The 27,182-nt window shown below is 41.3% G+C and overlaps 1 protein-coding gene across 2 annotated transcripts in view; it reads right to left on the reverse strand.

Annotated features, from left to right (window-relative positions):
- PREX2 (phosphatidylinositol-3,4,5-trisphosphate dependent Rac exchange factor 2) overlaps positions 1-27,182 on the reverse strand; it is a 285,840-nt gene that overhangs the window by 119,613 nt on the left and 139,045 nt on the right. For both annotated transcript variants that reach the window (XM_021089269.2, XM_013996689.3), the window contains 5 exons: positions 23,456-23,541; positions 18,570-18,706; positions 15,060-15,177; positions 12,236-12,420; positions 9,744-9,905 (listed from right to left, as the gene is read on the reverse strand). In XM_021089269.2, the coding sequence (XP_020944928.1) occupies positions 9,744-9,905; positions 12,236-12,420; positions 15,060-15,177; positions 18,570-18,706; positions 23,456-23,541 (688 nt within the window). The remainder of the gene's footprint in view (positions 1-9,743; positions 9,906-12,235; positions 12,421-15,059; positions 15,178-18,569; positions 18,707-23,455; positions 23,542-27,182) is intronic.

Here is a 27,182-nt window from a genome sequence, read left to right on the forward strand (position 1 = left end):
GCTCAGTGGGTTGAGGATCTGATGTTATCTCTGCTGGGACGTGGACAAAAAAAGTTACATCTTATAAATATAACCTCACCATTAGAATAGGAGCTATCTGGTCTGCATATTAAACTGTGTTTTCAAGTCCCTTGTCAAAAGCTATCTACTCAACAACATGCTAACACACAGTAGGACTCTCAATGGAACTGGAGTGAAGTGCAGGAGGCTATTGGCAAAATTATTAACACATTTGACAGTGATCTGTAGTGAAAAGACCTAAACACTGAAAGACAGGAAGGCATTTAGAGAATTCTAACTGAGAGATCTACCACTCGGTTTACTAACAAAGAAACTGTGACCTGGAGACTTAGCTTGGACAGACCTAGGATTTAAGGCCAGATGCAAACTTTCACTCAGATGTTCTTTTCTGCTACAGTCGCAGGATAACAACCTCAGGTAAGGCTCCCACTGTGCACACAAAGGCACGGAAATACATTTTATGAGGTCACAGTATCCACTGCTATAGGCAGCTATGCTTCTCTTGCCTTCTTTCATTTTAACCAATTGCTCCTTCATTCAAAAATATGAAGAGTGGCATCTATTCCAGCTCCTGTGCTAAGTGCTGAAGACCTGTACCCTTGCCCTCATGGAATTCGTGGTCTAGTAGGGGACACAGGTAAAAACAATATAATATCACCCTTATATATAACAATTATATGATTACAATGATCTGTAATACATATATATATATATACACACACACACATATATATACACATATGTAACTCATATATACGTAACAATTACATAATAAATATGATAGATAGACAGACAATTAGAAATTTTAGTACGTGCTGTGAAGGAAAGTGGACAGCGTGAGGTCATGGTATCACAGGAGCAATTAGGCAGAGAAGGGGGGAGATTCCCTCCGCCGTGGGACTGGTTTCCCGCAGCTGCCATGTATCTATCTCAATGGAAATGTCTGCCTATGCCCTCTCCCATGGGCTCAGAAGGGGGGTGTAACCACATGTCTGAATGTGTGTGAATACTTTCAAAGAGTAAGTGGCCCTTCTTTGATAAGAGCCTCCCTTAGGGAAGGAAGAGCCTTATGAAAGCAGTGCCGTCATCCACCCTGGGGCGTCCCTAGGAGAGGGGGAGAGGGTGGGGGACCCCAGAGTCAAAGTCCTGGAAATATGCTCGATGTATTTGAAGATCAAAAATGTGCTGGCAGACAGCATGCCCTGCTAGTTAATGGTGGACTCCTTCTGTAATGCAGACCTAAAATGAGCAAGGCTGAACACTAGTATTGACCGTGGCGGGCACACAAGAACACTGATTGATCATGCCATACAGTAGTAAAGGGCCCTGGAAAGGTAGACCCGGCATCATTTTAAGCAACATCAAAGGAAACACTGAGCTCATTCTTTCTTTTTGCTTTTTAGGGCTGCACCCATGGCATATGCAGGCTAGGGGGTCTAAATGGAGCAACAGCTGCCGGCCTATGGAGCAACCGCTGCCGGCCTACACCACAGCCACAGCAATGTAGGATCTGAGCCACATCTGCAACCTACACCACAGCTCACAGCAAGGCCAGATCCTTAACCCACTGAGCAAAGCCAGGGATCGAACCTGCAACCTCATGGTTCCTAGTCAAATTCGTTTCCACTGCACCATGACGGGAAATCCTACATTCATCTATTTTGGAGAAGCTCACAAGGAAAGACAAAAGCTCTTTTCCAAAAACTAAAAATCGCCAATTATGCAATAAAGGAACGTATAGGGTGTGGGATGGGGGGTGGGAATGAGTTGGGACAAACAACGTGTGAGACCTCTCTTGGATAGCATAGCTCAGGCTCCTATCCTGCTTCATTCTTTCATCCAGCAATGGTCTATCCAGGGCTCTGAAACCAGACACTGCTCGAGGCACCTTGGGAAACAAAGATGAACAAAGATTCCTGCCTTTTGGGCGGTTATATTCAATGAGATGAGAGGCAAATAATAAACAGAGTAAGTCAATTATATCATGTTAGATGATGATAAATGCAATTGAAAACACAGCAAACAGGGTAAAAGGTTTGGGAGTTTCAGAGGTGAGGCGAAGAATGAATTGCCAATTGTAACTGGGTGATCAGGGCAGGCCTCATCGGGAAGCTGATGTTTCAACAAAATGTAAAAGGAAGGGGGTTGGGCATGTGGACACCTCGAGGAGAAGCCTTCCTGGCAGAGGGGACATCCCCTGCAAAGCCCCATGGGTGGTGTGTTCAATGAGCATCAAGAAGACTAGCGTGGCCAGAGCGGGGGGGAGGGGGGGGAGGAGGAGGGATTGGACAGATATTGGGCAGAAGGAGGACACAGATCACAGAGGATCTTGGAGGCCCCTGGAAGGACTTAGCTTTCACTGTGACTGAAGTTCACAGACATTTAGAACAGACGGCAGGTGAGCAAGGGTGAAAGCCAGAAGGCCACCCATGGGAATGATGTCAGTGGCCCACCCTAGGCTGTCAGAAACAGAGGCAGAGAGAAAAGGCTGCATATTTTGAAGGCAGAGCCCAGAGACTGGTGTGATGAATGCATTCAGGGTTTTTAGACTGAGCAGTGAGGAGGATGGGTCTAATTCTGAGAGAGAAAACAGCAGATGGTGAAGGGGTGACATCGGGAGTTCATTTTGTGCATGTGAAGCTTAAGATATTTTTAGACCCAAACGAAGAAGTCAGATGGGCCAGGAGACAATGAGATCCCCAGGGAGGGTGGGAGCAGAGAAAGAAAAAGAGACCAGGTCCTGAGCCCTGGGACATTGCTACATGAGGAGTTAGAAGAAAAAGGCAGAACCAGCATGGGAGTCTGTTAATGAACCTCCAAGAAGACAAAACTGGCATAGGGAGTGTCACAGAAAACTGCTCAAGAGAGGTACAAGGTCAACTGCATCAGATGCCACAAGGTCTACAGTGATGACAGTGAATGAGCTTTGGCAAGATATAGGTCACCGGTCACCTAAGAAAGAGCCTGTGGAAGGGACCAGAGCCCAGCTTGAGCATGCTGACAATGAAAGGTGAGTGACACAGCAGGTGTGGACAGTGGGTGTGGGTAGCTCTTTTCAGGACAGAGATCAAAGAAATGGAACAGGAGGTAGATAGGCGTGTGGGAGCCAAGGGAAGTATTTATTTTTTAACATAGCTCTTGAGGCATATTTGTGTATTGACAGAAATATGTAATCATTGGAAAAGGAACTTCAAGTTTTTAAAGCACTGGTAGAAAATTCATGAATTATTGAGCCTGAAAACACATTTAGATCCAATTACAGTCTCCTGACTAAAAGTCAAAAATAATAACATAGGGAGTTCCCGTTGTGGCTCAGTGGTTAACAAATCTGACTAGGAACCATGAGGTTGCAGGTTTGATCCCTGGCCTCGCTCAGTGGGTTAAGGATCCGGCATTGCTGTGGCTCTGGTGTAGGCCGGCGGCTACAGCTCTGATTAGACCCCTAGCCTGGGAACCTCCATATGCCGCAGGAGCGGCCCTAGAAAAGGCAAAAAGACAAAATAATAATAATAATAATAACATAGGTAAGCTTTTATTTTGCACATGGTCTCCCATTTCAATAAAGTGGAGAATCCCATTGGCACAGACTTATAAACATTTTGCATCAGGGAAGGGAACATGGGGAGAGATTTTACCCAGTTTTCCCAATCCATACATCCGTTAGGGGACTGTGTGACATTAACAGTTAAAGCTACTTGGAATAGTCAAAGTAAGACTCTGATTTATACAGGTTAATATTTTTGTGTAAACAGGAATTACTTCTTGAAAGCTCATCAAATATTTATACGGAGGAAGTAACCCCAATGCCAAAAATAAGCCCAATTATGGAATTATCTGAAAACAGAAAAATGTGTCTAGAATTTTTCAAAGTTCTCAGGACAACAGAAGCTGAGCTTTTTTTCTCCAAACAGTGCATAGTTTTACGTCTGGATCGATCGCCCACACTTCCTGCCCCATGGAGGTTAAACGCCACGGTAGGGTTCTTTCAGGTCCCTGGTAAGGTCTGAACTCCTCTGGCCCATGTGCTGAAAAACATCTGTGGCCTGGACCACTGGCCAAAAACTCAAATATGGTTGCAGCAGCCTGGCTATGGAAACTACAGAAATTAGTCAGTTTTTATTTTTAAAATCTACAACTTTTAGAGTCAAAATAAAGGAAAGTTAGCCTCTTTGAGATCTTTGGTTTCCACAGATACATTTTACTTTACAGAAAGAGGGGTGTTTGAAGCCTTCATCTGGAAGGGAAATGGGTTGCAGTTCACAGTTTAAAAGTAAATACGTGGAAATTTATAATATATATTCACAAAGGCTATAGTTTCCATGGACATGCTTTTGATACACACATGGCGCTGACCCACATAACAGCTCTTATCTTAGGTAACTATATTTTATTCACATAGAGAAAACCCTGTTTTCTCTATTTCATGGGAAGACACCCAATGATTCTTAAAAGGTCTATGGTCAAGAAGGGATGAGAACAGGATTGCTTTTATTTTTATTTTATTTTTTTTATTTTTTTGTCTTTTTGCCATTTCTAGGGCTGCACCCATGGCATATGGAGGTTCCCAGGCTAGGGGTCTAATCAGAGCTACAGATGCCGGCCTACACCACAGCTCACAGCAACGCCGGATCCTTAACCCACTGAGTGAGGCCAGGGATCGAACCTGCAACCTCATGGTCCCTAGGTGGATGCGTTAACCACTGAGCCATGACGGGAACTCCAGGATTGTTTTTAAAACACTTACAACCTAGTTGAACTACAAGCTTCTCTTTATTTCTAAATTAAAAATAATAAGCAAGACAGCATTCCACTAGACCAATATCTAGTCTGCTACTTGCCAGCTATGTGACTTGAAGCAAATTCTTAGTTTCCTTGAGAAAGAAGCAGGATGGATAAGAGTATTCAGTACACATGGCCCCTTCAAGGCTCAAGGCAATAATATACGCAGGAGAGTTTTCCATACTTTACTAATATTCTTCTTACCACCTCAAATCACTGCCCAGTAGCCTGCCCACCTCTGCTCTAAAAGCTTCCTAGCATCTCAGTTACTCCTGAAGGAACAGACAATGCTTCTCACTCGCCAAGGTAACGTTTTTTGAGCATCCCCAACATGTGGGGAAAACCCTTGTACTTTCTGCTTAGAATTCCCCACAATATACACCCCCTCAGTTTATTACAAACCAGGTTTTTGTTAGAAAGCAAGAGATGACAACTTTTTAGTCACCATAACCAATTCATTATAAAGCGGTATCTATTTTCCTCCAACACATAATAGCTGGAATGGTTCTTTTTCTCTGTATCGCCACTGTTTCAACGTGAGTCCAAGCCACCATCAACTTGGACATCTTACCAACAAATCTGATGATTATGTCGCTCTGAAATATCACTGCAAAGATCTGATTTTGTCAGGGTTCCTTTTTAGTCACATCCAATTTAAATCCTCCTCTCTAGTCCAGGCGGTACGCCAATCCTTCACCAGTAAGCTCCGTCTCAAGTCTAAGCCTCCACCTTCACTTACATATCTCCTCACTTGAGCACCATCTCTGTTTCCAATTTGTTTGCTGACTATTCAACCCAAGATGATTTCTCCATTTTTTTTTAATGGCTGCACCGGTGGCATGTGACAGTTCTCAGGACAGGGATTGAATCTAAGCCACAGCTGTGACCTAGGCTGCAGCTGCTGCAACACTAGATCCTTTAACCCACTGTGCCAGGCTGGGGCTCAAACCTGTGCCTCCGAAACAACCCAAGCTGCTGCAGTCAAATTCTTAACCTACCACACCACAGCGGGTACTCCTAATTTTTCCTTTACTGAAAGGCTAGTGCCCTTGCGGTCAGAACAGTCAGAACGCTGTTTAGTACATTAGCTGAGTAGCACAGTGTCAACTATAAGTAAACAAACAACAGCCAGTTTTAGAATAAAAGGAAGCAAGGTTCAAATGTCACTGCTGCTCCCAACTGCGTGCCTTTGGGCAAGTTACTTGACCACTCTGAGCTTCCATCAGTTCATCAATGAAATGGATAATGTGTCTCCCATCACTGTGTTAGTGAGACTGTAACACCGGCAAACTGCTCCTATGGCCGACTGCTACAAACTGTTGAGTGACACATGACTGCCCGGATGACCATCACACAGAGAAGGTTGCTGGGTATCAGCAAGTTTAACCATTCACACTGACACCTCCTAATAGGCTAAGTAGTCAGTATTATCATTACTTCCTGTATTTTGAGCTTTCTTCTCAAGTAGATTGTACCGGGGGAGGGCAGGCTTCCTCAACTGCCTTAAGCCTCTACTGCCTATCGAAGGTACACATTTAGTATTTCCCCAGTCTTCCTGTCTCATCCTGCAACAAATCTGCTTTTGTGAAACTGAGTTTTTGATCTATGCTATTACATTAGAGTGCACTAAACATATCTGCCACATCAGACACACTGCTGCTTCTTTTACATGCATGTGTTTACGGGTACTGCCCTGACATCTCCTGGTGTTGCCTCTTTGAAATCCAGGGTGAGGGATTTCTTTTAAAACTCAGTGCAAGAGGGAGTTCCTGTCCCAGTGCAGAGGAAACGAATCCAACTAGGAACCATGAGGTTGTGGTGGGTTCAATCCCTGGCCTCGCTCAGCGGGTTAAGGATCTGGTGTTGCTGTGAGCTGTGGTGTAGGTCACAGATGCGGCTCAGATCTGGTGTTGCTATGGCTCTGGCGTAGGTGTAGGCCAGCGGCTACAGTTCCAGTTAGACTCCTAGCCTGGGAACCTCCATGTGCCATGAGTGCAGCCCTAAAAAGCAAAAAACAAACGAAAAGAAAAACAAACCTCAGTCCAAGAAAAGCTTTGCTTCTCTTAAGAAACCTGTGTATTATCACAGGGATGCTGATAAATATGCAATGGAGTGTGTTTCCCTTGTCACTCTGGCCATCAGGAAGCTGAAGGCCAAATACAGTATTTCACTTTAGCAAGTAAACTGAGGACCTGCTTACCTATAGCCCTTCTTCCCTGATGGTCTATACCACCTATTCTATACCACCTATAGCTTTACCTATAAATTTACCTGCTATTGCTATTATTCCTCCAATATTCATCTTCTCCTTTTAGTAATAAGATTCACTGAGTATTTGTTTGGCACATGGGTACCCATGTCGGACTACATTTCCCAGCCTCCCTTTCAATAAACTGCCAATAGGATGAACAGGAGTGACGTGTACAAATTCCCGATCCTGCCTCAAAGGAAGCGCTTTATTCCCCACATCCTCCTTCCTCTTCTAAGGGGCATTCATTTAGACATGGTACTGGTGAACCAACTCTGACATTGCAGAAGAAGAGAGGAGAGAGAGCAAAAATACAGAAGGATCCCTAGAAGATCATCCAGCCCTACCCCACTGGACCCCATCAGATTGGACTTTCATGTCATGAATGAGAAATCAACTTCCTATCTTGTTTAAGCCTGTGTTGACTTGGGTCCTTCTTAAAGCAGCTACATAATATATCCTCATCCTAATGTTTTGTTTTTATTTATATATTTTATATATTTTACCTTTTCTACGTATATTGCTTTAAGCTACTTCTACTGCTCTTGTTGTTCGAATAGAAAGCAGAATATGGGAAGAAAATCCAAAAAGGTAGGAGAATCACACATAAGACAGTGACAAGTCTGACAACCAGAATCTCTCTGAACCCTATTACACTTTACACAGATCTGTCTCTAAAAATAGAACGACTCTCTCTTCAAAATGTAGTTCAAAAAGGGACTACTAATGTGCATTTGTTTAAAGCTTTTAAATTGAACTTCAAAGCACTGTCACTTCTCCTGGGGAAAGGAGAAGTAAAAAGAAAAATCTTCTGTTCTTCAGCTTCAACAAGGCCTATTCATGGAATCTTCCCCAGACTCAAAGAAGTGAACAGCAGTCATGGAAAGAGGATGAACAGCTCTGCAGTGAGCCTTTTATTTTTTTATCTCTTTTACTCAATTACAGTTGATTTACAATGTTGTGTCACTTTCTGGTATACGGCAAAGTTACTTAGGTATATATATGTATATATACACACATTCTTTTTAATATTCTCTTCCCTGGGATCATGGTCTATCCCAGGAGATTAGATATAGTTTCCTGTGCTATACGTAGGGCCTCACTGCTTATCCATTCTAAATGGAATAGTTTACATCCACTAACCCCAAACTCCCAGTTCATCTCACTTCCTGCCCCCACACTCTTGGCAACCACAAGTCTGTTCTCTATGTCTAGGAGTCTGTTTCTATTTTATAGATATGGTCATTTATGACATATTTTAGAGTCCACATATAAGTGGTATCATATGATATTTGCCTTTCTCTTTCTAACTTACTTCACTTAACATGAGAATCTCTAACTTGTACCACAGTGATCTTGAATATCATTTTTCTTCATGTGAACAGACTTATAAAAAATTATGACAGCCATACATATTCAACAAGACAAACATTCTAAGAAGCTCTCAAAGAAAAAATAGTGACCCCAGCCTCTCCCCCTACCCAAGGTAATGAAAGTTGAAGTCCCTTGGGTATTTATTCACACATTTCTTTATGACTACATGGATATATCTGGACACACAGATAAAGAGCTTCCTCAGATCCTCCTCCTGGTCCCTGCCTCAGCCTCCAACCTTAGGAGCATGTCATTCTTGCCCTGACACGCTGGCTTTCTCTTTGGAGCCTCTGTACCAGCTGTTCTGCCTACCTGGATGCTTCCTCCTCCAGTATAAATGAAGACTTCTACTTGTCATTCAGATGCAAGCTTTCTCAAAGATGTTTCCTCTAGAGTTCCCACCCAGTCTAGAGTTCCCACCCTGGCACTTCCCACTGTACCTCCCAATTTTAAATTCCTCCCAGTTCTTTTAATATTTGATTTTCCCCCTTGGAAGAAACTTATTTGCTTTGTTCTTGTTGCCCCCCCTACTCGAATGGAAGCACCAGGGAAGGAAGGATCTTCCATCCTTTGCTGCCATATTGCTGGCACCAAGAACAGGGCTTGGCACACACAAAAGGTGCTCAATTAATGTATCAAGTGAGTGAGGCAATGAATCCATTTAAAACAGCCTATGTTCCATGTACTGTGGGTTTGTTTTTGTTTTTGTTTTTGTTTTGTCTTTCGTCTTTTGTCTTTTTCTAGGGCCACACCCATGGCATGTGAAGGTTCCTAGGCTAGGGGTCTAATTGGAGCTACAGCTGCCGGCCTACACCACAGCCACAGCAATGCCAGATCTTTAACCCACTGAGCAAGGCCAGGGATTGAACCATGGTTCCTCATGGTTCCTAGTCAGATTCGTTTCCACTGAGCCACAATGCGAACTCCTTCATGTACTTTCTGATTGAGGGCCCTGTTCCCTCTGTTAAGAGAACAAGGAAAGAAGAGCTATAGTGTAATTTTAAAATCTGACTTCAGAATTCAGTGGCCTGGATTTAAATTCCAACTTTATATTTTCCAGTAAGTGATTTAATTCTTTAGGCCTCAGTTACTCTATCCAGACAATGTGGAATAATGACCAAGCTTAGAAGTTTACAGAGGTCAAGGGGATAAGAAATGTAAAAGCATTTGAAAAACTCTAAAATGCTATATAAATGTTATCATTATTTCAATAAACTGGTATATAAATAAGTAATGAAAACATCAGGAATTGACTTCAATTTGACATTAAATCATAATTTAAATAATAATTACTTATAAAATATATACAGAGAACTTTTACCTTCTTATAACTGGATATTCTCTGACATATGTGCTCAATTTTTTCACTGCAGACGGCGCTGAATTTACTCTGAAGGTCCGTAGGAATCACTTCATTCAAAGAGTTAAGGCTGGTGCAGTTTTGTACAAAATGATCATCGCTTTTAGCCAGAGCTTCAAGAATCTGCAGGCACACACACACCCACCAGACAGAACAAGAAAATAAAACTTTCAAGATCCGCCAAATAAAATTTTCACCATTTCACAACACAGGGTGACTTTCCCCAGAGGGCTTCTTTTAGCTGCCTGGCATTTCTATGTTCCTTAAACCCTGGCAGTGAAGTGATGGACCCGTATGCCTGGCATCTCATGTTTTGCCTTCTGCTGGCTCTAAAAGGCTGCCTGAGGGAGCTGAGTGGACTTCAAAGACTCCCTGCTGGATGAATGGGAACCCTCTGATGTGGGAACGCATTGCCCATATTTTAGTGAGTCACTCAGAACACTTTTTTTTTTTTTTCTCAATTTGGTATAGAACAACAAAAAACTAAGGAAAACCGTATCCTTCCTTGCTACTGAAAGCCTGGTACAGAGACTGCATTTAGCAAATGTTTGCCAAAGGAATGAAAAACTAGGCTCTCATACTAAAGTAAAAAGCAATGCTGCTTTCAGTGCCTGAACCCTATCTGATAAAAGCATCAGATAAACACATCCATGTGATGTACTCAATTAGTGAATCCTTTTGGCTATTTGCATCAATTATAAGGCAGCAGGTGTGTGTGTGTGTGTGTGTGTGTGTGTTTCTCACAAATCACTGAGAATTGCCAATGAATTCAGATTTAATTTTAAGTATCATTTATATGCAGTATTTATGATTGTTCGAAAATCACAAGGACTGGAATTCCCTGTCGGCTCAGTGGGTTAAAGATCCAGCGTTGTCACTGCTAGGGCTCAGGTTGCTGCTGTGGCGTGGGTTCAATCCCTGGCCTAGGAATTTCCACATGACATAGGTGTAGCCAAAAAAAGAAAATCTCAAAGACTGATTACACCCTTACCTGACATTTTTAGAATACTGTGTGAGAGAGACAACGTATAGATGCTGTTTATTTGAGCTCCCTCACCACCTCCATTTCCCGTCTGGCAGAATACAAAGTGTGAGTTTTTGGTTTAATCACCAGTCTAGAAACTAGAGCTCACGTCATCTTTAGCAGTACGATCCTAGTTAAACTTAATTTCTTTGACTTTCTTTTCTTCATGTATAAAATGGAAATATGTGTGGTACTACATTATACATTGTCATGTATAAAATAATCCCTATCATTTTGCAAATTTGACATAGCTAGAAAATGAGATAACATAATATAATCACCTGCTCCCAAACTCATCCAAGAACCCTCTTAATAGTATAGTGTAGTTGGGAAGGGGTTGCATTTTGAAAAATATAGATCTTCTATTAACAGACACATACAGTGGTACAAAGCCATCAGAGAGAGGGGATTTTCTTTTAATCATTTTCAGAATGCAAAACAAAATCAAAAATAATTATTTTTGAAATAGTGCATTTGTATTTTTATATTATCTTATTCTACTGTTTTTTTAAATGCATGGCATAAATGCTAGAGCCATCTCAACCATACACATTTAAAACCAGAGCTGAAATGGAAAAAAAAAGGGTGGCGAAGCTGAATACCATATTTCCTACTTGTAATACCTGAATCCTCCCAGGGTGATACAAAAGCAGATGGAACACCAAAGCTCCCACCTGCAGAGGGTCCAATAGGAGTCTGATGGATTTACCGTGTGGAAGGATCATGAAAAGCAAACACAGGGTCACCTCCTACTTAGCATGTGTTTTATCCATTTGGATGAAGACCCTCTCCCTCCCTCCCTGTCTTGTTTTAGGGGAAGGACGACATCCTTCCCAACTAAGAATTACATCAATACCTGAAAATCTATTCCTAAGCAGATCTCTAAGCTTCTGGAAATGTTATGCAATAGACCTGAGACTTGCAGAATCTGAAATCAACTGAATGCTTGCCTGGGCAAGTGTCCCACCTAATATATTATTGTGCACCAAAAGAGAGCCATAAAAGGGGTGGGGGGTCGTGGCTCAGTGGTTAACGAACCGGACTAGCATCCATGAGGATGTGGGTTCGATCCCTGGCCTCGCTCAGTGGGTTAAAGATCCGGCGTTGCTGTGAGCTGTGGTGTAGGTCGCAGATGAGGCTCAGATCCCATGTTGCTGTGGCTCTGGCGTAGGCTGGTGGCTACAGCTCCCATTTGACCCCTAGCCTGGGAACCTCCATATGCCACTGGTGCAGCCCTAAAAGACAAAAAGACAAAACAAACAAACAAACAAAAAACAGTACACAGCTGAGTAATGGGTGAAAAAAACTTGAATGAGAGAACCACTGAAACATATATAGCTATTTACATTTTTTAAAGTGGGGGTCAGGGAGGGTTTCAGTCACTTTGTTTAGAACAAACCCCTTCCTTTGCCTGATCGCACTCTCATACCTTGGCAGTGAGGCTGAAGAAGCCCTTGGGCTCGATCATCTTCTCCACGACGTTGCACTTGATCCCAGCAGTACTGTCATACTCATAAACGACGCCGTACTCCAGGTGGACGTTATCCACCGTCAGGCTCACGTGCTCCTTCTTCCCATCGATGATGGCCATGGTGTTGAACTTGTCAATTACCTCTGGAATACAAAGCATTTAATTCAGCAAATGCAGGGAAGATTTTTCAGTCTCTTCAAACAATCATGTGAATAATTCCTTTTTTTTTTTTTTTTGGCTGAGCCCTCAGCATGTAGAAGTTCCTGGGCCAGGGATTGAACCTATGACACAGCAGCGACCCCACGCCAGAGTGATAATGCCAGATCCTTAACTCACTGAGCACTAGGGAACTCCCAAATAATGTGAAAAATTCTTAGAGCTCTTTAAAGGATGACTAAATCTGATGTGCTAAGTGAAGCATCTATTCTTATTTTTAAAAATATTCTTGTTTTTAAAATTGACTGACCCAAATCTTACTACTTTAAAATGACTCGTCTTATCTTTGCACATCTATTTCGAGCTAGGATCATATTTATACCTATTTACCTGTATAAACATTAAACATACAATTTTATATTTTTTCATTAAAAGCAGGCAAAACTCAAAGTCAAGTTTCTTAAAACAGCCTCGAACATTGTACAAATATTTTCTCAAAGCTAAAAACAAAAACAAAAACATAACATTGTACTGAGGAAACATAAAGGAGATGCAATAATTATTTTTCGGCACAGAGTGCCTGAGTTTTTCCCAACAGCCTCTTCTGAAGTTAACTCATTGAGAAAAATGGGTCATTGTTCACTGTAATAACATTTCCATCTGGAATGTATTCCTATAGGTTTGGGGCCAAAAATCAGTCAGCTAGGGGAAAAAAAAAATCTCAAGCAAGAAACTGCTGAGGAATCAAAGACTAAATATTAACTAAGCAAAAAGAGAGTATGAGTTTACTTAAAACAATTAAGCCTTATATTAGCACAAACAGTCAATATAAATAGGCAAAGGCAGAAAAATGGTTTACTTCAAAAGAATTAAGTCCTAGAATAGCCGGAAATCAATTTTCTGAGCATCTCATTAACCTGCTCTATCTTTCACCCCGGTACCAATGATGATGAGCAAAACTAAGTATAAATGAGGAACAAAAGCCTCATGATAAGGTCCTGAGATGTGTCCTGGTTTAAATAAATAAGCAAGCTGATTTATTGTTACAGCGTTGCTGCTCCAAGGCTGAAATATTTCTACTATTGTCCATGATCTGAGTGGCTCCTACCAAATAACCTCCCAGGAGCGGAGGAAAAAGAGCTTTTCCTAAGTATTTCCCATACAATCAGTATGAACAGAGAATTCTCCCGCTGTGCTGGTTTGGAAGAACCTAATAGCACAATAAAAAGGCCAGAGATAGCCACCTATAATACGAGTGGAAAGATACCAAGAAAACATAAAGTGAGGATTTGTGAAAATGTTTTGAAATAATAGTTGCAGGTATCGGTCAAGTGCAAACATAAATCTAATTGCCTCAATCCTTTCACCCTTAGCTATCCAATAGAGTGATCTACTGGTTTGTTTCTCTGAGAAAACAGAAATGACAAGTTCTTTTCAAAAGATCTCTCCAGTCCTCGTTTTCACATTATTCATTTGTCTCCTTCATTATTGTCAATGTGAGAATACAGTAAAAGTTACTCGAATCAAGAAAATATTATCTGAACAAGGACCTACTGTATAGCACAGGGAACTATATTCAGTATCTTGTAATAATAACCTATAATGGAAAATCTGAAAAAGAATATACACACACACATATATACATGCATATATACATAAAAATATAACTGATCCAGGGGAGTTCCCGTCGTGGCGCAGTGGTTAACGAATCCGACTAGGAACCATGAGGTTGCGGGTTCGGTCCCTGCCCCTGCTCAGTGGGTTAACGATCCGGCGTTGCCGTGAACTGTGGTGTAGGTTGCAGACGCGGCTCAGATCTCGCGTTGCTGTGGCTCTGGCGTAGGCTGGCGGCCACAGCTCCGATTCGACCCCTAGCCTGGGAACCTCCATATGCCGCGGGAGCGGCCCAAGAAATGGCAACAACAACAAAAGACAAAAAGACAAAAAAAATATATATATATATATATATAACTGATCACTTTGTTGTACACCTGAAACTAAGACAACATCATAAATCAACTATATTTCAATTTTTAAGAAAAGAAAAAAGGAAAGTATTTTCAAAGGAATTATAGACCTTCTAAACCAGGACTTCTCAATCATAATGTACATACAGATAAGATCTTAAAATAGGGTTTCCCAATTAGCAGATATGAGATGGGGTTGAGATTCTGCATCTCTATCTGAACTCAGGTGAGGATGATGCTGCTGGTTTGTGAACTACATTGGAGTGGGAAGGTCTGCACATTTAAACTCAAACTAAGGAAACACATTATCACTTGGGTTTGAAGCCTCATTCTACTACTTATTAGCTTGGGTACATCCATTAACCTACATGGGCATCAATTTCTTTGCCCATAAAATGAGGATGATGATAATCAAACCTTTATGAGATTTTTGGTTTTGATGGCTTGATGAGATAATCCATGTAAAAGATTCAAGAAGGCACCTAATATCATATCATAGCTATTCTATGTGAGCTACCAGCTAGCATGACATAAAGATTTGACATGACATCTATTTGAGATGATGACTTAAGAAGTGGCTGGAACATACAAAGTTTTCCATAACTAGGACTAGGCAAAGTCACCTTGAAGTGAACACGGAGAAAAAAAGAGAAACTCACCTTCTACTTTGCAGTCAAATGCATCCCCTGCTTCATCTCCAGCAGGTCTGGAGTGAGACTTCTGAAGGTCTTCCTGAGCACTCTCAACGCTGTTATAAACCCACTGTATGGAATCTTGCTGAAAATGGGGGGGAGAAAGAAACCTGAGAGGTATTACTGCTTCCTAAAATGCAAATCCACTTTATAAACATGCAGAAGAGTGGACAATCTTATTTATTCTCCTAGTTTAAATATCATAAAATTTGAAAGAGAAGGAAAACTAACATCAGAAACTACCAGAAAGTAGATGTCAATTAATATTGATTAACAAGCTGATTTTTTTTCTTTTTCTTTTTTTTGCTTTTTAGGGCCACACCTGCAGCATATGGAAGTTCCCAGGCTAGGGGTTGAATTGGAGCTACAGCTGCCGGCCACAGCAACTCAGGATCCAGGCTGCATCTGTGACCTGTATCACAGCTCACAGCAACACTGGATTCTTAACCCGCTGAGCGAGGCCAGGGATCAAACCCATAATCTCATGGTTACTAGTCAGATCCTTTTCCGCTGCTCCACAATGAGAACTTCGAAGCTGATTTTTTTTTTAAGCTTGTATTTTTTTTTTTTTTTTTTTGCCACACCCCTGGCCTTTGGAAGCTTCCAGGCCTGGAACTGAATGCAAGCCACAGCATCGTCCTGGGCCACTGAAGTGACAACACTGGATCCTTAACCAGCTGAACCACCACGGAACTCCTTAAGCTTGAAATTTTTATCTTCCAAAGATAAGTTTTTAAATAGGATGCATTTCCCAAGTGTCTTATTTAAATGCCTTGAGTGTATCTTAAAATGAATTATAAACTACATTTTAAAATAGATAAATGCTATATGGACAGTGTTCTGAAAAATGAACCATTTTTAAGTGTACAAATTATATAAATGCTCTCAAGAGTCATATGTATTTTAAAACATTTAATTGTTTTTGTGAATCAAACCAATATGAAAACTGGAGGAACCTCTCTCATCTTACTGGGTTCCCAAATGATGTAACTATCTTTTAATTCTTCCACATCATAAATCCCCCCATATTTTATATGAAGTAGCAGTTCCTGTCTTATTTAGATAAATGAGAGAGATGAAGAGTTCCTGTTGTGGTGCAGAGGAAACGAATCTGACTAGAAACCATGAGGTTGTAGGTTCGATCCCTGGCCTCACTCAGTGGGTTAAGGATCCGGTGATGTCGTGAGCTGTGGTGTAGGTTGCAGACATGGCTTGGATCTGGCGTTGCTGTGGCTCTGGCATAGGCCGGCAGCTACAGCTCTGATTGGACCCCTAGCCTGGAAACCTCCACATACCCTAAAAGAACAAAAAGGCAAAAAATTAAAAAATGAGAGAGATGAAATGGCTACCAAGCAAATGCTTTCAGGGTTGCATGACTTTAATGCTTGTACTTTTCCTAGGTAAGATGATAAACTGAGTCACACTACTGACGGGTGCTATAATTTGTATTATCCATTTTTCTTGTGTATTAACTATTGTGTTTAATTATCCCATTGCTCTACATCATTAAAATGCTAGTTAACATCATTCGAAGACATCTTGGTAACCTGGTGTGGTCTCTAGAAAACTACTTCCCCCAGAATCCACACCTCTGTGTAGCTCCTTCTGCACTGAACCTGGGCTTGGTCATAAGATCTGACTTCTTCAAAGGGACAGCAGCAAGCATGATGTAGAGAACTGATCATTCACTATATTCCCTTCTGAAACCCAGACACCATGCGGAAAGGAAAATGCTGCCGAAGACTAGAAAGGAAAGCTATGCTGGAGGAACTCTGGAGTGAGCGGCCGTCAGGAAGGGAAGTCAGGTCCCAGCAGAATGAAGCCATGCCAGCGACCTCACAGGAACCAACACCCAGGCAACCCGCAGACTCAAAAGAAATGATTAATCATTGTTGTTCCAAGTCATGAAATTTGGGGACAGTCTGGTTTGCGGCAATGGGTACCTCATAGAGCATGGTATTCCTTTAGCGAATGTTACTGTCCATTTATTGCTTTTCTTAATTATGTCACTGGTCAGTACTTCTCCAAGAAGGAAGGTAAGGAGAAGGAAAAGAAATGAAGCTTAAATTTGGTGACTTATTAAAATTCTGACAGAAGGGGAAAGACTGACCATTTCAGAAGTGTTTTTTTAAAACTCCACCCAGTATAGTTTAATATTAAAATACTGTCAACCCAAATGACCTATGCATCTCCATGTGAATTCCAGTTTGCTATGCTCATTTGACTTTATTAGTAGGCAAAATTGATCAGCTCTTTTCCTGTAGGCTGGGTATTTTGCAGGATGTCAATCCTGGTCTATGAAAAAACAGTTGTTCACCTTTCCGTTTTGGACACAAAGCCATGTTCTCAAATCCAGAAAAGAGTACTTCACCATGTGTGATAGAAAAAACAGCAAGCCTTTCCTCTGAATTAGCTTTTGCACTCAGTTGGTTAATTGAGAGAATTTTTTTCTTATAATCCAATACTCACTTGTATCTCATGAGATAATAAGTTTCACTTATAAATTAGGATTCTAATTTTATTTTCACATGGCATTTAAAATTTGGATCAGAGGACCGTGCCTAAAATTTAAAGTCATGGCAGGCACATTTTGGTATTTTAAGAACTAAATCTAGTTACCTAAACAAATATATCTGAAAATCAATCACAGATCCTGTAAAACCCACAAAATTTTCTTGTTCACAGAAATCTTATAATCAGCAGTATAAGCGCTTGTAATTCATCCATATAGACATAGGGACACGATGACCATCACAGATTCTAAAGCAATCACAAGGGTGAAGATTTCAAATTGATAAACACTTAGCTATCTGAAAACTCACATCACAATGAAAATAAATATACATCAGGGCACTTTTCATTTATTTTTCTTTCTGATCATGCCCGAAGCATGAGGAAATTCCTGGGCCAGGGATCGAACCCACTCCATAGCAGTGACCTGAGCCAGAGCAGCAACAATGCCAGATCCTGACTGCTAGGCCAGGATCTGGCACTCTAGAGCACTTCATAAACTGGTGATAATACTGTAGCAGGAGTTCCTGTCATGGCTCAGTGGTTAACAAACCCAACAAGTATCCACGAGGATGAGGGTTCAATCCCTGGCCTCACTCATTGGGTTAAGGATCAGCTGCTGTGAGCTGTGATGTAGGTCACAGACGTGGCTTGGATCCTGCATTACTGTGGCTGTGGTGTAGGCCAGCAACAGTAGCTCCAATTCAACCCCTAGCCTGAGAACCTCCATATGATGTGGGTGTGGCCCTAAAAAGACAAAAAGACAAAAAAAATACTGTAGCAGTAAAGTGTAGTCACTTAAGCATCACTGATTATAACTAACTATGCAAATAAAAGAATCATTATGAGATTGACAACATGACCCTGGCCGTGGAAGCCACAAACAACTCTGCACTATCCCATGCTGTCCCCAAGGCCTTCGGTGCCAGTTTGTGATGAGAGCACCACCGACTGAGGGCAGTTTACCTTCGTTGGTCTCCTGTACTTCCTGCAGGCTGTGACGTGGGCAATAACGCTGGCATGGGTCTCTTTACTGACATTGATTCCGTTTACTTTGATGATGCACTGTCCAGGGTGAAGACCAGCAGCTGCAGCCACGGTTCCTTTCAATACAAAGGAGAAGATTGCCAAGCACTGATTGGAGAAATAAGATTCATTTTTACCCCATATACAGTAGGGAAGGCGATTGTAAGATATGGTAAAGATCGGAGTTCCCGTTGTGGCTCAGTGGTTAACGAATCCGACTAGGAACCATGAGGTTTCGGGTTCGATCCCTGGCCTCACTCAGTGGGTTAAGGATCTGGCGTTGCCGTGAGCTGTGGTGCAGGTCACAGATGTGGTTTGGATCCAGCGTTGCTGTGGCTGTGGTGTAGGCCGGCAACTGTAGCTCCCATTTGACCCCTAGCCTGGGAACCTCCGTATGCTGCTGGTGCGGCCCTAGAAAAGACAAAGAAAAAAAAAAAGATCTAGCGAGCATGTACTTGATGATTTGGTTCCGATAGCAACGCTCTCTCAAAAATCCTCTGCTCTTTAACTGGCCCTAGAACTGGGTTTAGCAGGAGTATCTTCCCACCCCTCTTAGAATTCCTTTGGAGGGCTGTTGTAAAGACACCTTTATAATGCTAATCAGACTAATCAACCACATTTTCTAAATATTCATATACATACAATAGCACAGTGAGAAAGCCAGAAACATAGGGCTTCCTTATCTTCCTTTAGTCTGAGAAATCTCTAAATATTAAAAATAGGATCCACTTTCATTTTTTAAAATACGAACAATTAAAAGAAATTCTTAAGGAAAAAAATCAAGTCAATTGGCAACTAGATTCGCTAAGAAAAAGCAGAGTTCAGAGTTCCATAAAAGGCCAGGAACCGGAGAATACAATTAATCAGAAAACATCAACTCTCCATCATTTATTTGCCCAGATAGACTGGCATATCCTAACCAATGAGTTAAGATTTTCCAAACTTTCCAATAGCACTATTTGATATTCCAAGCAAGTCAACATTTACAAAGCACCATTGCTAAATATAATGAATATAATTCATATCAATAATTGTAAAACTTTTCCTAAGTAGGTTAGAAGAGGCTTCCTTTGGAAGCAGTTTCTCCCATGAACTCCCATCTTCTCTCATTAAACATCTTGAAAAACATAATTTATATTCAAGAAGAGAGTATGCATTTTCTCCTCATTAAAATTCACTGCCAGAAATATGAAGTGGTTTTTCTGGACTGAACTGACTCTTGAGGGAGGGACCGAATCTCAGCAGAAAGAACCGCCTGAAAAGAGGCACTGTGTCAAGAAATAACCTGGGTGTTTAGGGACATATGAGCAGTCGGGGTGAGCTCAGAATGGACGTGGGCGGAAGAGCCTGGGAAGCAGAGCAGAGCCACGTTGTGAAGTCCTCGTGTGCTTTGTGCAAATCCTCAGGGTGTGAACCACACTCTATACACAAGCGGAAAGACATTTAAGAATTTTAAGAAGAGATGCGACATGATCTCCCAAAACAGAGGATGGGTTTAAGTCAAACATCAAAATTGCGGCAAGCATCTACTGCAAATTCCCAGGCTGGGATTAAGGAAGCATTAGTTATAAAAGGGGAATGAGATCAAATAGTTGATTTTTGATGATGGAGCTGATGGAGAGGCTAGAACCCTGGGGTCGCTCCTGTGCCTTTGGACCCAGCGGCTGAATAGATGGAATCATTCAAATAAAGAGAAAATACAGAGGTAAACCAGGCTTCAGAGAATAGATGAAAAGTTCAGTTGAGGATGATACTGGGTTTTAAGGTGCCAAAGGGGCATTTAGGTGGAGATGTTTAATGCGCAATTAGATCCAGGCTACCAAACTGAAGAGATCTGGACTGGAGAAATAGATTCAGAAATCCTCAGCAAAGAGGATCAGTGTGATTGTTTATGGAGAACAAGAAGACAGAGAAGAGAAGGCCAGTAGATTTTTTATTACTAGGGTCAATAGATGAAGAGCTGGAAGAGGAGGGGTAAGAGAAAAATCTGAAAAGCACCATCACAGAAATCAAGAGATGAACGTTTTAGACAAACAGCAAATGTAACAGAATATTCAGTTAAGACAAGGTCTCTCAATGCCCATGGTATTTTCCAGTTAAGTCCATGATTACCCTCATAAGACACAAGTTACTCTTGGAGATGTGGGTAGGAGGTGGGGGGGAGATATCTACAGCCCTGGGCTAAAATTCAAATAGGAAGTGAGGAAGGGCCAGCAAAAATACAGACTACCATTTCAGGAAATTTGATAAAAATAAAAGTTATGAGAGTATTATTCTAGAGCTAAGGGTCTCGATCTTTGCCAGCATACCAATCACCTGGGAGTCTTGTTAAAAGGCAAATTCTAACTCAGTTTGTCCTGGAGGGGCCTGAGACTCTGCATATCTACCCAGCTCCCAGGTAAGGCCAATGCTGTAAGTCTGTGGACCAACACCTCGAGTAGAAAGGATCTAGAGGGGAAAACAAGGAAGAGGGAAGGTTATGTGTTTGCTGTTCCATTTAAGATCATTTTGTTTCTTTGATTATTTTAATAAGGAACAACTAAACATGGAGTTCCTATTGTGGCTCAGCGGAAATGAACCTGACCAGGATCCACGAGGATGTGGGTTCAATCCCTGGCCTCGCTCAGTGGGTTAAGGACCCACTGTTGCTCTGAGCTGTGGTGTAGGTCACAGACACAGCTCAGATCTGGAGTTGCTGTGCCTTGTGGCGTAGGACAGCAGCTATAGCTCCAATTTGACCCCTAGCCTGGGAATTTCCATATGCCGAGGGTGCAGCCCTTAAAAAAAAAAAAAAAAAAGAAACAACATCAACATGAGACTATCAAAGTGATAAGACATCAAGAGAGAGACTGTAGTCAGAAATGGGCCTACTGGAACTGGAGAGTCCCCAGAGGAAAACCCAGGTATTGATACGCTCTAGTGTGTGACCATGGGAAAGGGCTAGAGAAGAAAAATGGGAAAGAAGGTTCTTTCTCTGATGGCAACATTACAAGGCAAAAGGGCACCACAGACTAATAACTTACTTAATAAATACTCAAAAGGAAGAACACATGAGTATTTCTTTCTTTTATTCCTCAGAAGCAAAAAGACTTGACCTTATCCTATGTCTAAGACCCCAAAATAGATCCTTGCTCTTAAAAGACACTGTAATAGGGAGTTTCCGTTGTGGCGTAGTGGAAATGAATCCAACTAGGAACCATGAGGTTGGGGGTTTGATCCCTGGCCTCACTCAGTGGGTTAAGGATCCGGCGTTGCCGTGAGCTGTCGTGTAGGTCACCGACGCGGCTTGGATCTGGCGTTGCTGTGGCTGTGGTGCAGGCCGGCGACTACAGCTTTGATTAGACCCCTAGCCTGGGAACCTCCATATGCCACTCGGATCTGGAGTTGAGTGAGGCACTAAAAAGACAAAAAAAAAAAAAAAAAAAAAGACACTGTAAGAGGGAAGGAGGTACAACTTGCTTTGTTCAGGTTTTCCGTTATTCCACAGTACTAATAACGAAACATGCTCCTTTGTGGTTTAGGGAAAATGAAGATGACATCTGATGTATCAAGTATCCCATTTTGGTTGAAAAATGCACCCTGTTTCAGCTGGATAATTTTAATGAGTTATTGGAAACATTTTAAATGTCTCTTAATCTACGTGTTTTAAAACTCTGAGTGAACGGGCGCATTTTTGAAAGAAGATTAGTTTTTATTATATGTACACCAATGAAAGAAACTTTATAATCTAATAGAGGTCTAGCCAGTATGTTCTTGATAAATTTGATTCTGATAGCAAGGCCCTCTCAAAATTTTCCAATTTAAACGCTGGGGTGATGATGTTAAGATGCCTTACATTTCACACATCTTAGAAATGAAAAGCATGTCTGTCTCTTGTTAAGGTAAATACATGGCTTCTTAAGCTTCTAGTGACACTTCTTGCTATGGCAGCAATTTATTGACTATGGTTAGCAATGCGGCATCTAACAGCTACTCCCTTAAATCACACCAGTGTTAGTACAAAATTTAAAAAGACATATGTTCACAAGAGATATCAAAGCCTGATTTGCCTGTCAAACAAAAAGGGAATAAAATATAAACATAAGTTTTTGGTCACATAAATTATTTCATTTAAAATGCATTTTGTGGTTTACAAAATGCATGATTTATGAGAATACTTGAAGTAATCATATAGCACCGGGCATTACTTAAAGCACACAGATCATTCATAAACCGGAATATGTACCCCTTTGATTTACTGACAAAAATATAATAATCTGCCATCAGAGGAAAACAAAACAACCTTAAAATCATTACATCCTTTGACTCAACTGAAGATGCAGAAAAGTAAGATTGGGAAGCATCGCTCTCTTAGGCATTTTTACTAATGACAAATACGTCTTACAATCGGAAGACTTTTGTTTTTAATACTGTTTTAGGAATATACTGCCATGGAGCTAATACGGCTAAAATATGAATGAGAAAAATCACAGCAACAAGATAATGCAATTTTTTTTTTCTTTTTAGGGCTGCACTTGCAGCATATGGAAGTTCCCGGGCTAGGGGTCAAATAGGAGCTGTAGCTGCCAGCCTATACCACAGCCACAGCAACACTGGATCTGAACTGCATCTGTGATCTACACCACATCTTGCAGCAACTCCGAATCCTTAACCCACTGAGCAGAGCCAGGGGATCAAACTTGCATCCTCACAGACACTCTGTCGGGTCTTTAAGCCACTAAGCCACAGTGAGAACTTCGGAATATGCACGTTAAACATGTCCTTGTTCAGCAAGGAACAACCAGACATGCTGGCCAGCTGGTTATCACAGAGGATGAACTTCTCACCTCTTCCTACCGCGTGCACCACCGACGGGCCATAGCCTCGGATCTGGAATCCAAGTCCCTCAGCTGAATCTGGGATTTTCACTGTCCTGAAATCAATGGAAAATACGGTACGATGACTTTCACATGCCACACACACCTGATTAAAACAATAGCTGTCTGCACCTTTATTCACTCTTTCAATGAATACGGGTCAAAGGTCTACAGGGTTCACTTAGGAGCTGGATAACTTGGATAAACTCCTCGACGGAGCCAGAGTTCCCAAGGAAACATGATGTTAAAATTGCTTTGGGGGGTGTCAGTGTTGCTTAAAAGAGAAACCTCTGGTCAGGCGCCCTGAATCCTGCTATGAACTATGTAAGTACTGAATACCATGGAAGCTTCTCTCCTTCGTTGACTCTGATAAAGAAGGCGTCGGTGAGCGGTAGAATCTCACCGTAAAAACTGACATAAAAGAAACACAGGGCTCATCCACATCTACCTGTTGGGAACTTCATCAAAGAGCAACAACAAAAAGCCAGTTGAAAAAGAAAAGATCTGCCAAACACGACATCAAAATAACCTAAGACTATGATTAACTTTCATATTTATTCAATGGAGTTTTAAAAGGATAATACATCAAAAGTAAACATGAATGAGGAAAACAACTTTTTTTTTTTTCTTTTTGGGGCCACCCCTGCGGCATATGGAAGTTCCCAGGCTAGGGGTCCAATTGGAGCCGCAGTCGCCAGCCTAGACCACAGCCACAGCAACATAGGATCCCAGCCGCATCTGCGACCTACACCACAGCTCACGGCAATGCTGGATCCTTAATTCACTGAGCGAGGCCAGGGATCAAACCCACCCGAGTCCGCATGGATGCTGGTCGGGTTCATTAATCGCTGAGCCATAGTGGGAACTCCAAAAAGCAACATTTCTAACGAATCCACATGGAAAAGAAAATGAGGGGAAGGAGACCTTGAATCGGGTGTCATGACAAACCAGGGAGGGCTGTCCGGTTGTCAGAAATAAATGAGCTCATCCTTGGAAGCAAGGCAGGAATCAGGGAGCAGCAATGCACATGAGATAAGACAAAACATCATAACAATCAAAATGAGTTTAATAGATGGCCTATAGAGCAAAGACAAATGAACATCATGCACTAAATTCTGATGGATAGCTCTTGATGCCCAAGAAACAAAAGCATTTTCCAAAAGATGATGAATTAATCACGAAATAAAAGTTGGCAGCACTTCAAGGGCACCTTGGTCAGAGCCTGAGGTTAGGAACTGCAGCACTTATTTGCAGTTTATAAAAGAGCTATAGGAGCAGTTTGAGCAACACTGTGTCTAGAAAACTCAAGAAGGCCATACACTTCATCTAGGACTAAGGGCAGAGGCTGGCCCATGATTTAAAATATAACCCGGCAGACCTTCTGGCATTCCGGGATAGACATGCCAACTGCCTGTTCCAGGGAATCTTGAAAATGTTATTCTAAATTAGGTTGCACACCATGATGCAACCTGTGTGTTGGCGGGACAGAGGCCCAGGAACTAATTTATTCTTTACCCTTAATTAAACACTTTGGCACATGAAGCTGTACCTGCTTCTTTGAACAGCACCTTGTTATCAGTGTCTGTCAAAGATAGACTGGAAAATGGGAGAAGACTGACTAAGGAAAAGAAAAGGGAATAAGTACCTCTTGTGAGCATGAAATAAAAAACCAAAGTCGCTCCTGCTTCTCGACGTTATTACATAGGAGAGTTCACTTTTACAGAAATAACTTGGAGTTTTCAGGCCATGATGAGTTATTGCTGCTTTTGGATTGTAAGGAATTCATAGTGGAATCTCAACTCTTCCTAAGCAACATTTCCTATCATTCTTCTATGCTAGGCAAGGTTGCCCTTCCTCTAACCTTCAAGAAGATTTTTTTTTCTTAATGAAATTTGTCCAGAACACCCCGAGATGCATTTTTGTTCATAATACTGGAAGTCTCTTCAGAAAACAGCGTTTGGAAAACATATTTCCCTGCTGGGACCACTATATTATCTATTAAAAGAAAAATTAAATTTATACGAGAGGAATGCTCATTTCCTGTCTCAAATAAGGGCGCTAAATTGTCTGCTACAAAGCCTTTTGAAAAATTCCTTGTTGTTATCAAGTGCAAAGGACAGCTGGGTTCAAAAGAAAAATTCTGTTCTATTTACCTCTCATGTTTTTGCCCTTCCCCACCAAACAGGATACTACACAAATTATAAGTAGCTATTGTAAGAAAATATTAGAATGATTTATAGGAATCATGTGTTAGAATAAAAACACAAAAGAAAGGTTATAATATTTCAAACCAAATAAAAATAAAAAGGAAAAAAAACCGAGTACTTTATCCTCAAAACCATTTTGAAATACCATGTGAAATTGCTCTTAATATAATAAAGAAGCAATGAAAAAAAAATGAAATGAGGAGTTCCCATTGTGGCTCAGCAGAAACTACTCTGACTAACATCTATGAGGATGCAGGTTCAATCCCTGGCCTGCTCAGTGGGTTAAGGATCCAGCATTGCCATGAGCTATGGTGTAGGTCACAGATGCAGCTCAGATCTCACATTGCTGTGGCTGTGGTGTAGCCTGGCAGCTGCAGCTCCGATTCAACCCCTAGCCTGGGAACCTCCATATACCATGGGTGTGGCCCTAAAAAAAAAGAAATGATAGAAAAGATAAGTATCAGAGATAATACCACTGGAGGCCATACTATGTGCTGAACACAGAGTAGGTTCTTTACAAATCTAGATTTATTTAACGTTCTTATCACCTCTGTGACACAGGCACTCTTATCATCGCGATTTTTTTTTTTTTTAAATGGATGAGGGTGTTGAAGCCACACAATTAGCAAGCAAAGAGTAAAAAGGGGACTTGAAACTGGACCAGAAAGGTAGGGTTCCAGATACTGTGCAAGGTTATAACATTATAACACGGAGGGAAAAGTCAGAAGACGCAGGTTCCAGATCTACTCATAACAACACAGTGCAGGACTAAGGATTTGCCCCTTTCTATTTAGCACTGAAGTTGATGACTTCAAAGTCCTCTTACTTGAAATGTCTAAGACCAGTGAACGAATACATGCACAATTTAAATCAGGGGGCAAAAGGCCGCAAGGAGGGCCTTTATGTTTACTCACAATTATTTGGGGATACTACTGCCCCATCCCTTTTCCATTTTCCCTTTTCCTTTAAATGCCCTCAAATTGCCCAGAGGTAGGTCACTAGGCAAGCCTCATCCTAGCTAGAGTTGGATAAACGGGGAGTAATATATCATAATTAGGTTTACAGAGAAGACACTGTGATGGTATTTGCTGCCCTCGATCTCAAAGCCTTCCTAAATTAGTAACTTGAATGAGTCACACTCACTCCTTCAGACCCCTTGGTAAGCTTCTGCTAGAAGCTAAAGCATCTACCTTGATAATACTGCAGAATATAGACCGTTAGGCCTCAACTCTTAAGATGAATGATGGACCTAGCTATTGCTAAAAATATATATTAAGATAGGGAAGACTACTATACTATGTATACATAAAATACTTTCATAAGTGGTCAAAAAATTTTTTTGAAGTGGCAACCTTCATTTAGCTTAAAATTAAAGAAGTTACTTATTCCTGTTGAAAAAATACTATAATTCAATTTAAATAGTAATTTGATATAATCATAGTACATTAAGACATTATGTGAAACACTTTGTATGACTTAATTAAGTAATT

This window comes from Sus scrofa, chromosome 4 (assembly GCF_054392235.1).
Source record: "Sus scrofa isolate SSC_HxYL_T2T_F1_AM1 chromosome 4, Sscrofa_HxYL_maternal_Yorkshire_Landrace_v2.0, whole genome shotgun sequence".
Taxonomy (NCBI): Eukaryota; Metazoa; Chordata; class Mammalia; order Artiodactyla; family Suidae; genus Sus; species Sus scrofa.